This window comes from Montipora capricornis, chromosome 14, assembly GCF_036669925.1.
Source record: "Montipora capricornis isolate CH-2021 chromosome 14, ASM3666992v2, whole genome shotgun sequence".
Taxonomy (NCBI): domain Eukaryota; kingdom Metazoa; phylum Cnidaria; class Anthozoa; order Scleractinia; family Acroporidae; genus Montipora; species Montipora capricornis.
Genome location: NC_090896.1, coordinates 31501621 through 31514120, shown reverse-complemented (window position 1 = coordinate 31514120; position 12500 = coordinate 31501621). Strand labels below are relative to the sequence as shown.

Here is a 12500-nt window from a genome sequence, read left to right as displayed (position 1 = left end):
GTTTGCAAACTAAACTGAACGCAGGGTTGTCGGAACAAGAACAAGAAGATTTATTCCAAAATGAACGTAGTTTCCACGAAGTAAAACTCTAAACAACACGTACTCGATAAACTTACACGGCCTCCGCCAACTTGAATAAACACTGCTTCTGTCACACTTGACTAAACACGGCTAACGCCAACTCTCTTCGCTTGTGAAAAACTAGTTAAAAATCTCCGCTTGGACTCGTCTACTTATATACTCTCACAATAAGCTTCCAGAACGTTCTAAAATAGTAATCAATCTAATTATAATTATAGAAAGATTACAGAACACACCGATTTAGAAACGCTTACGCACGAACCTAAAAATAAACAAACTACGAACTCTTTCGAAGCCTCTAGAAAGTAACGCTAGTCACGCAATGCTATTCTGGTCTTACTTTCGTCTCACTAACTTTGCAAACAAACTTGCCTTTAATTGACTGGTTTCTCAACGACTTAAGTTATGTTAAGAGAGTGCATCCGGGATCATAAATGATATCACTTGAGATTTTGTTCCTGACTCACTAGTTGTGGAGGCGGCGAACGTTTTCGAGACATAGCAGAGGGAAGAATTCAACTTGCAAAAGCCATCTCTGCTGGTCCCTATGAGAACAGATGCCTCGCAATGGCCAATGAGCATCGTTTGAAACAACTCGCAATTCAGCGCACGTACACGTTAATTAAGCAATGAAATAAAATTTGACAAGGCTACTTACCATCACTTCCAATACAATTGCTTATCTGAAAGAAAAACGATTTAAGATTCTCAAGTTGGTTCTTGATGTTTATAGCATAGGCGAACCACCCTCTGTTGGTGTTGTTGTTGTTATCGATTTGTAGAAGGATAAATACATTTCGGCGGTTGCGATATGTTTAACAATAAAGTTTGAAAGCTAATCATTCAACTGAGTCCTGTGTTATGTTGTTTTGGTCGTTCCGAGCTGTTTGAAGCGTCATTTTGCGAGATCTCTTCTCGACTGACGCCAAACCAGTGAAATTCTCACCTTAAAAACACCAGCATCCAATCGATTAGGGATGTCCCCATACCTTCGCCGAATGTGAGCGTTATCTTTCGAAAATTCACCCGAGAAAGGCCAACCTGAAATCCATACCAAACTGGGAACTGCCAGGAGAACTGCCTGGGAACTGGGAATTGCCAGGAGGGGCTGGGAACTGCCAACAGTCGCGTTGCACTGATTGACAATTTCGACTAGACTCAAATGCTTCGAATTCCTTTGGTCTGGTCTCTTGTACCGATCATGTTGAGAAAGCTTTGTTATGAATTTCAGGATCGCCTTTCTCGGGTGAATTTTCGAAAGATGGCGCTCACATTCGGCGACGTTATGGGGACATCCCTAATTAATTGGATGCTGGTGTTTTTAAGGTGAGAATTTCCCTGGTTTGGCGTCAGTTCCAGCTTGAACATGACGAGGTCACAAGCCGGCCGCTGGGTGCTACCTACCTTTCCAATTTTCTTGACTTTCTAACCGTCGGTCGAGAGAAAAGACCTCGGAAAATGACGCCTCAAACAGCTCGGAACGACTAAAATATAACACAGGATCCCGGCACAGGATTCAGTTGACACTTTTTTTGATCTTTCATTGAATTATTTGCTTTCAAACTTTAGTACCGAGGAAATCGCAACCGCCGTAATGTATTTATCCTTCTACAGATTCATAACAACACCAACAGAGGGTGGTCCGCCTGTGTTTATAGTTTGACAAAAAAAAGTCGAACTTAGTGACCCATTGCTTCACTCATTGACTTAAACGTGCACTAATTGTGGACGGCCTGAAGCTCCAGTTAATCATAATCATTATCTTTGTCAAAACTGTCTAATTGACAGCGCAAGTGTTAAAATTATGTGGTTGTATTTTTAAAAATTATTATATTTGTGCTTTTAAATTATATCACTGAACGTTCTCGAAGACATGATTCATGTGATGGATATTGCTGGAATAAGCGATAGCTGACTTTCCAAAAAGAAGGCTGGAAGGGTTTCGACCTACAGTTTCAATTATTCAATTCTCAAGGACTCGGCGCATTTTCCAGGAATTTTTATCCCCCATACCAAATATGAAAAAAAAAAAATCATATACAGGATAAGCCAAACGAGCACATAAATTTTGGTAATTCCGCCGTATAATGATTGCCAGAACATTCACTTGACGACGTTTGTAATCTGGACGCTTTTGTTAATGTCAGTTTAGACTTTCTCAAAGAACTCTTAATTTTTTTCTCCCCTCTTAGTGACGACTGGTTGGGTCAATTTAAAGGACTTTTGCCATCTGTTTGGCGCCAAAATTTCACCGGTGACGGCAACAATTCTGAGAATATTAATGGTTCAAATTGTGAGAAGCTTTAGGACGCCATATTGTTTTTGCCCTGACTGCATGTGTTGTTCAAGCATCATCGGGATTCGTGATGGAAGATGTGGAAGATGCGATAGAACTTGGTCTACAGAAATTAGGATGATCAAAAATTCTTAACAAGTTGCCCAAAAATACCCTTAAAAGTTGCTCAAAAGTTTCTCCCAGAATATAAAAAGTTGCTCAAAAAAGATATTTATTCACACTCTTGTTGCCTGATTTATTGAAAAATGACAGAGAAGCAAGCTTCTAAACTCAGCAGCTTCAAAAGATCCTGCAATTTTTTCTAAACACCATATGACATAATTACACTGAATCAATATGGTTTTATTAAAAACATGTATGCGTTAAGCATGTAACAGGATTGGAGTGGCACCCATCCCTGCAGTGAGTCACGGCAGGTGCCTTGAGTTACTGTAGAAGCTAAGAAAAAGGAGACTTCGGGTTGCCTTCGACTACGTTCGGCCTCTTGTCTTGTATTAAAAAGAGATTCACTAGGCCACCATTTTGTTGGCTTAGCAACATAGTGAGTCAAAAAATACATCCATTTCCATTCGCTGAGCTAGAAATGTCTTAACAACATTTTCAGTTGAATTGGGAGTTTGAGGTATGAAACTCATACGATATACAATAATAGCTGCTACTATTGTTGGAAAAAAAAAACACTATAACAAATAAGAGGCTGACTGAGGCTCCTTAAGAAGTCCAAGCAGTAGCAATGAAAATTTCGTTTTCATTTTCAAACAAAAACTATGACAAATAAGAGGCTGCAAATTTCTTCTTCTCACTAAAGTCCACAATGCCATCGGCAGCAGCAAGATACGCCAGAGGTTCTGCTGCCAGGTTAGCAATGGTGTTATCATCCACAAAAGGAAAATTCTTGAATTCTTGGAGCGCTGCAGCATTACGCATTAAGAGTTGAACGTGAACTGTGCAACAAAGGTGTGTTACCTTGAATGTACCCACTATATTGCGGAAATGGACGCTGAACTTCTCTTTAAAAAAGTTCAGACCTGGCTGGATACATGCTTTAGCCTGATCAATCAATCTAGCTTGGAGGGCAGCATCGCCATTGGCAATTTCTCTGGCAATAGTCAAGGTGCAAGGGTAGTGGCCTACCCCAACTGCTTGAGCAACAACTGAAAGATCTTCATAGCATGAAAACATCATGGGGCCGTCACCTTCAAGGCTATATGTTGACTTAACAAAATGAATACCAGCATCAACAATAGAGGCAAGCTCAAAGCGGAGATCTTGAAGGTCTTGAGGATTCCCAAAGATATCCAACAGATTTTAAAAGCAATATTGGACAGCAGTCTTTGGACAAGTTCAACCCCCTTCATTGGCTTTGCAAGAATCTCAAGCCTTGAAATCCTCCTGGACATAACGCACTACAATAGCAAGTGCTTCACCAGGTCGGGCAGTCCCATCAAATATAACCGACACTTCTTTAACTTCCTGAAGCTCGGCCTTGACTTTTTTCTTGTTCCCTTGGTAACACAGAAGGTATAATGTCTTTCATGTGTGTACTTACAGTAAGACTATGGGCATACTTCTCAAAAAGAGGGCGCAAAACATCTATCTTGGAAATTGGTATGCCGGCCTAATTACTTCAAAGCGAAAGACTCGCATATCTGTTGGTAAAGTAGCCCTACGCTCTTGCCTTTGCAGACATTGCTCGATACTTTGGCGTTTAGCCTTGTCCCTCATGATACTGGCGATGTTATTCAAGTGTTTTCGGGACCGCACATATTTTCTGGGATATACTTCTCATCGTAGCTGCCCTTTGACACAAGCGAAGTGATGATCTGGATATTCCTTGATTTGGTCTTGACCCGAAGTTTTGGTCATTGGATTTGACATCCTACTTGCCTTGTACTTGCCCCATGTTCTAGCAAATTTACGTTCTCTCGAAATGGAAGCCCTTTCAGGTTCCGTCATCTCTGCACCATTTTCTCTAGAAATTTGAATAAGGTCTTCGCTTTCTTGTATGGCTTCCACCATTTTGCTTTCAGCAATACAGGAAGCTATTAAATATTCGGAATATTAACACAGGATACCCACCGAGATATATAAAAAAATTGTCATTTTGGTAAAAGTTATAACAAGAAGTTTGGTTTTAAAAACTTTGATTATAAAAGTTAACGCTATAAAATCGACGTTTCGATGTCGACGTGACATTAAGAAATTAACTTTGGTAAAAGTTGCTCGGAAAATTGAAAAAGTTGCTCAAACGTTGCCGGGCAGAATCCATCTATGCCCTCTGAAAGGAAAGGACCTTTTTTTTGTTCTCCAACGGGATCAGGCAAATCACTGTGTTTTGAGATTGCCCCATTTGTGTTCGCAGTATCAATCCAGGGAAGAAAATATGAAATATATCTGAAGAAAGCTTATGTGAAAGATTTTCCAAATTCGCTTGATAGCAATCGTAAGATAGTGGCTTTAGAAAGGAGGCTGACAATAAATCAATAAAATACATCCTTTGTTTACAAAAGCAAATATATCAGCATATTTAACAATAAACAGCATTTCAAGACATTTCTTTCGTTACATGCCAAAATACATCATTTGATTTGACAGAAAACCTAATTGAAGCCATGAGGCGTGGGATAACATCGACCGATTAGAGGAAACTCTTTCTGCCTCGGGAACATCCCATCGAGTAAATGGCATTGTTTTCCAAGCCAGGCATTTTGGTCCGAGCCATCCTCCACTACCTGGAATTGTGCAAGCCAGGACAAGGAAAAGAAGCATTGATCCTTCAGTCGTACAATGCAGGTGATCGCTGCGGTCCTCGCGCGAGAGCATTCATCGAGGTAACAGCTGAAGAGATCTTGGCAGAGGCAAGAAAGAAGAATTTTCTTTGGATCTTACTGCGACTCAGCACAAAAGAGAAGAAAAAAGCAAGTGGATGGACGGGATTTAATATTTGTGTCCTTAACGAAGTTTAAGTCTCACAGGATGTCTTCGGATATCTACCGACTATTGACCCACTTGCTACAAACATGGCTACCGTTCATGAGGTCCTAGTACAGTCGCTCAAGATCAAGAATACTCTCAAGTTTAAAGCATCGATCGTTCTCGTATTTGGCCAAGCATTGTACGCAAAGGCAAGTGACATCAAGTGGAAGCAAAGTGAGAGGTTCAAAGATATCGTGCTGAGGATGGAAGTGTTCCACAATTGGCAGCTCAAGTGCAGCTGCAATTGGCAAGTTCCATAATTGGCAAGTGCTACCAAGATGGTGGCTTGACAGATCTTTGCGTTGAATCTGGTGCCATAGCAGAAGGTTCTTTTGCAGGAGTTCTAGGTGGCCGTAGATACAATCGGTGCGTTAGACTCCACAAGTTTATGTATGAAGCACTTATGAGCCTAGCGTGTCAAGGATTCAGGACCTCGATGTATAGAAGAGAATCAAAAGGAGTCCAAGAAAATCATTGACAACTTCTTTAGTGATACTGCCGATTTGTATGATGACATCTGTGAAGATCATTTCCTGAAGCAGATGACCAGCACTTCTAGTGTCGATTTCATCCATCTCTTTGACAAGTACATGAAGTTTCTCGGTCACGACAACGGCAAGCTATCCGAGTTCTAGTTATATTTCTTAGAGCTGGTAGAGATTCTCCTTGGGCTTTTGAGACCATCCAGTAAAAGCAAGTGAGAGCTCCATGTTTTGTCAATAACTTAAAGGAAAATAATCCCATGGTGTTTTGAATAAGACCACGTAAACTATGCAAGGTATTTAGCTTCTTATCTATCAGCAATGAGAAATGTCTCACCGCGAGAAAGAGCATCCACAAGCTTTAGCATACTTGAGGTCTGGTGGGTTCTCAGTACAGATTGGACCCATAAACCCCTTCGGCAGAATACCTGTCGACCAAACCTGTGAAGAAACGGTTAACAGAGGCATGCAAACACCTGGTGGCCCGGTGGCCCAAAGGGATTTAGCCTGAAACCTGGAGCCGTGAGCAAATATTACCTTATAGCGGAGTATCGAAGCATATTCATGCGACAGTTGAAGGAAATGCTTCACCTGGGCACCCCAACGACTTTCCAGCTCACCGATCTTCAAGGAAGTCGAATAGTACTGGTAAACTCGTTACTCCTGAGAGAAGGATCTGTTTCAGGCAGAGGCTTTTAGAGAAAAGGCTTATAAGACTTTTAGCAAAGGACATGGATGAGTCTGACCCTCCCAAGTTGAAGTTCCACCACACAATAACAAAACTTAAACTTAAAACATTTGGTAATCTCTCAAAAAAGGATAAGTTCAAAGTGGGATTAGTAAAGAAGTGATCATTAAATCTAATCGTGTGCTGTTTGCCCAAATGATAATCATTACTGAGAACAGAAAGTTGAAAATGAACTAATGTACTGTGCAACCCTCTCGGACCTCTGCCTTGGGCCATAGCTTCGCCTGATGGATCGCTGAGGAAAACAAACAAAGCATCCCTTGCCAAAGAGATCCTGAAGGATGTACCAGCAGCAGATGTAATACCACAGGCAAGCGCGAGAAATATTGAAGGAATGGTAATGGTAAGCAAACGTTTATTGCACACGCTAAGAAAGGACTGAAGGTGTTGTTTCTTCTTTATAATTCCTCTTGTTGTAAGTCTAATCTGATGCCAGGTCAAAACATTGTTTGGCTTTACGTTTGCACCAAAAAGTATCGTAAAAGCCAGGAATTAACTGAAAAAGACAAGCCAAAAGACAGATGAAGGAAAAATATATAGCTCTGAATCTAATTCTCATCGAAAGATTAATGACAATCGATCGTAAAAAGCACGAAGATTTCTGCAGTCTCTGACGTTTATGACGTTTTGTCAAAAGGAAGAAATTGATCACGTGCTAGGCAACCATAAAGGTGCACGTGATCACCTTGTGTCAACTGAATGAACTACGGGAAAGAATGTTAATCGCTCGTCGTTTTCAAAGTAAAACAAGGTCTTTAGTTTCTTAATTTTGTTGTAATATTTAACTGAATATTTACATTTCATCTGTCGGGTCAGGAAGCCTTCTTTGTCGGGTTCCCGAGAACGTATCTATTTTGACTTCAGGGTGAACTATTTACTCAAGTTGAGCGGCCATGTAATTGAAAATCTGAACAGCTATGAGATACAACAACAGACTTGCGAGTTATCGCAAATTACGATGCTGACAAGGGCAAAAGCCGAAGAAATGGTTAATAAATACAAAGTTTGTTACTATCTAAATATTTTTGTGTTAGAGTAAAGGGATATATTGTCACGCAAGTGATGTAATTTCATGACACTCAAAATTCGCAAAAAGCGTGAGTTTCATGTAAACAATCTTCGCACCAGTAAGTCGAAGCAATAAATTGGATTATCCAGGAAGTTAAAGAAATATTGTTGCCTTCCCAAATAAACTTCATTTTGCACTACAATGACAAAATCATTTGTCAGAAAAATAAAAATCCTGTCTCCTCGCGTATCACATTTCAACGCACGTATGCAAAGTTGTTAACTCATTTTCACCGCGTCCCGATTCCCGCGAAATTTTTCTCGTCAAGCGTTGCATCTTTTATGTTAAAATAACCGCTAAAAATAAAGATTTTTTAACGATCTATCCATAGATATTGTTTCATAATTTAATATTCTCTGTCAAACTTTGCACAACAATCAAAACACAAAAATAGCAACGCACGCAACAAATTTAATCGTATTTACCTCTTCGTCGAATTCTCATGCTTAACACATGAATTTTTAGTCATTGCGAAAATCTGTCTCTATTGGTTAGCAATCACCCTTTCAAATTTCAGAGAAATCGACCGGTCCGCGAATATTTTATGAGTTTTTTTCAATGGGATGACAAAAGGCCAAGTGGATGTTATGCATAATCGGGCAAGTTCTGGTGATCAAGTTGCGCGTGTGACCCGTTATGAATATTTTTTCACAAAATGTTCCCGAATCGTCAAGTATCCCCACAGAAGACAAGAACATTATTCTAAAAGCTTATTCTACGCAAAAAGTAGGTTCTGGTGGTAAATTTGAGAGTTGAAATCAAGTTTACGGCAGGCGATAAATACGAGGCATGGTATATTCAATTAAGTTAACACAACAGAAAGAAGCTAACCTCATTTTGACACGAAAATGCTATTAGAGGCAAAATTCCCTTCCTATTTCATTTCGTGCGTGAAGACAAGAAGCTCAATCGTGTCAAATTACCATTCGCAATTGCAACAAAATAAATTTCAGGATCAAACCCTTTCCATGAAGAACCTTTTCCTTGAATAATGAAGCACAAAATAGACGACAAGCTTTTTTTCAAATAATCCTTGGCTGTCACATTTTCAATTATTTTTTACCTGAAGACTGTGCAGCGGAGTTAATCAGCCAGACAACAGAGATCACAGATCACGATTTCCTCCCTGTCTTTGTTGAGCCCATAAGTTACCAGAGAATTTTCCATTTGGTTTCAGTGAGCTACATCACAGCACACTTGATAAAATATTAGAAATACAGCTCTCGGCTCGAATGGCGATAGATGGTTGTCCAAATCCATTACTCGTCGCTTTTAACATTCCAGATTTTTTGTCATCGCCTGTCATGTTTATTCAATTGACGTTCCATTCTTGCGCTCCATAAGGATATATTTTGTTAAAAGATGCACTAAAACGCCATGCGCGTTACAATGACTTTGGACGCCATTGCAGGTCAATTAAATGTTCTCCTGTGTGCACCAGAGAAATATATACATTACCCCAGCCCCCTCAAACCTAACAAATTACGCACTAGAAGACTCTATATACACAAAGACCACGTAGCAGGGGAGTGACAGGCAAGACTTTACCGACACGGAAAAAGCACGGAGAAATATTACTCATTTTCCGACTGGGATTGCCATACTGGCAACCTAGTAATTAAACGCAAGATAAAGAATCATCGTAAGAAATGTAAAGAAATAAGGATTTGTTTTCTTTGTGGAGTAAAATGTGTGCATGAATGAACCTGGTAGAGGCCTGTAGAGAAATGATTTACTCACTTTGCAATAACTTATGAGACGATTGATTTTGTTCTCCATAGTTCTTTATTTTAGTGGTCGAAATTAATATTACATAACTGATGGTCTCACGTGGTATTGCGCTTATTTTCATTTCTGATACTTTCAGCAGCGAATCTTTGTCATCTTCAATGACTTCCACTTACCGTACGCTATTACACTAGCTTCCAGGGTTTCCAGGAGCTCTCAAAGGTTATCACAGAGCCCTCAATAGCTGGAAGATCTTCGCAAGGGATACGTTGCGGACTCAACCCTTTCCAGTTTTGGCGTTTAATATGGCTCTATATACATATTTACAGCATTTGATCGAGCGTATTAATTCATTATCGTCAATCAATGCAGCGTTTTACGCCGTCAATTGGTTTCATAGGCTTGCTGGAATCATTTCCCCACCTCTGCATCCTACAGTTTTTCCCACCAAGAAAGGGGCTGTTTGTTTGTCGGCAAAAGTATTTCACGGGAACGTTCCTCTCGAGACAGATCTCTTGAAAAGTCTTGCAACCAAGATTAACTTCCAGCATTTACTTCAGCTGAGAAATTTTATTATGTTTGTGCTTTCGTTTTCTGGTTTTATGAGAGCTTCTGAAGTGTTAGAATTGAAGGGCAATGATATCAAGTTTGAATATGATCATTTCTCTATTAACATAGCCAAGAGTAAACATGAACAACCAAGAGGGGAAAACAGTTGTTATCGCTAAGTCATTATGTTAGGAGAAATGTCCCCTGCAATGGAGCCATTAAAAGTTCTTTCAAAGAATTTTTTCCTGATATAGCTATTTATAGCGCTTATCCGGTAGATCGGGAAGTGCTACCTTAGTGGTTAATTCACTTGTGAAAGAAAGTGTATTTCAAGGACATGGTAGATAGAAAAGCGAGAAGGCCTAGAATATGTACGTCAATGATTCTTTGAAGGCTAAGTTTGATGTTTAGAGGGCACTGGCCCGCTGAATCTATGTTAAAAGTAAGTTATGTGTCCGCAGACTCAAGCCCTAACTTTGGCTGTCTATATAGGGGCTTGTGGCGCTTGCTGTCCTACACGCGCATGTATCTACACTGTTGTGTTGTGTCTGATTGGGTAGTGGAGTCAAAATACGATATCTGACATTTGTAGCCTGTGAAATTGGCAGAAATAGATATTCATTTTGCCGGCACGCGCAAGAGGACTAGGTCCGGTTGTTTAGTGTGGATTAAGGGTAATTTGTCGTACGAGTAGTGAACCGTTTGGGATTTGAATCAGTTTAGGTTCAGCTTTCTTCGCCCACATGCCTATGTGTCTATACAGTTGTGTTGTGATTGAGTTTGTTGTGTTGTGTCTGATTGGGTAGTGGAGTCAAAATAAGTCGCTCCCGATCAAGTTCGACCCATCTCACAAAAGTGGAAAAATGAGAAATACGAGAGAGTCTTGCTCGAAAGACAATCTTTGTAACAGCCGAGGATGACTGCTATGAAGTATCTTCGGTCTGAGCAACAACAAGGGAAGAACTAAGGTCGACGCAAGAGGATGCAGATACCATAGTGTTACTCCATACAGCGCATGCAGCAAAAGCAGGATACAGAGCTGGCATTATTACGTCAGAAGATACAGAGGTACTTGTTCTCTCTTTGGCTTCAAAGGCTTCATCTTGTGCCCTTTGTTTGTCAAATGCGGTCTACAGAAACGACCAAAATATATCGTTGTGTCAATGTTTGGTCGGATGTTGGGCTCAGAACTGTGCAGATGTACTGTGACACTGTCTGTTCCTTCTCGGGAAAGGGCAAGCTAACAGCTTTGAAGCTTGCTAAACAAAGAAAGCCATTTCAAACCTTTTTTCAAGAAGTAGGCATGGACTAGGACCTCACAGATGAGAGATTTGCAAAGGTCCAACAGTTCACCAGCAAGATGTACAGCTCCGCCACAAAAACCTGCGATGTCAACAAACTACGTTGTTGGTATGGGGAGTCTATATTGTTATTTATTTATCTCGTGTTTTTAACTGAACTGAGCAAATTACCAAGCAGCTGTTTGGAGAAGAAGTCTACGGAGCTGCTGCCCTCACGTTCCTTCACCTGTTGGTCATGGATGGGTTCAAGACGACAGCACATTATCCATCATATGGATTAGTGGAGAACCAGCCCCTGCAGCTCTTCTTGAGTTTCTCTCCTGTTCTTGTACGAGATCATGCAAGCTACCCACCTGCATGTGCCTCACGAATGGTCTTAAACGCACTGATATGTGCCGGCTTCGAGACTGCAACATTCGTGCTGGGGAAGATGAGATGCCTGAGGAGGAATGTTTTGATGATGAGGACGATGAGGCAGACTAAACCAGTAAATAGTACTGAGTAATTCGTTGAACTAAGAGATATAGTTGAGACAGTTATAAAATATTATTCCTTCCGGCGAATTGGGTTCTGCAATTGAATCAAATTTGATTTACTCCGATTTTTAAAATTGTTCTCATTAATTTGTGTCCTTCTTTAACGTAAGGTAGCTTTTCAATATTACACAAGAATAGCTTTGAATTGAAATGTAAAATGATTTCAGTTTTCAAATGCGTTCGCCTGATTTGCTGTAAGAAGAATCGTGTTTAGATTAAAACAGTTAATACGGAAACCAGCAAGAGGCAGTCAAATACTCGATCTTATCATCACGAACATGTCTCAGGCTTAAGATTAACACTTTGTTGATGTCTATCCACCCTTTGGTCGGCTGACCATAATGTCATTTTGCCATATCCAAAATTGAGAAGTCCTCTTACCTCCAGTCATCGTACTTTAAAGCGAAGAGACACTCGCCCATATACGAAAGATCGAACGTGGTAGATATCTTTGTTCAATTTACTGGTCCATCATTTTGGATTCCATCGGCAGGTGTGAGGATCAAATACTGCTATTCCTCAATCTGGTCAAAACAGGCTTTGAAACCATTATACGTCTGAAAACTGTGAAATTTCATGTAAACGACGCTCCATGGATTACCTCGGAGCTAAAAGAATTTACCATTCTTAGACAAAAAGCCTTCGCTGAAGGATATACAGAACTCTTTAAGCATTATCGTAACATCGTTAAACGAGAAAGAAAATTAAATTGTCGAGCAGATTTTACGCCCGCT

General features: G+C 40.2%; 1 protein-coding gene across 1 annotated transcript in view; it reads right to left on the bottom strand.

Moving 5' to 3' along the window:
• Positions 1-12500, bottom strand: part of LOC138033683 (C-reactive protein-like) — a 50126-nt gene that overhangs the window by 20001 nt on the left and 17625 nt on the right. Inside the window, exon 3 of the mRNA XM_068881479.1 lies at positions 740-764. Coding sequence (XP_068737580.1) covers positions 740-764 — 25 coding nt within the window. The remainder of the gene's footprint in view (positions 1-739; positions 765-12500) is intronic.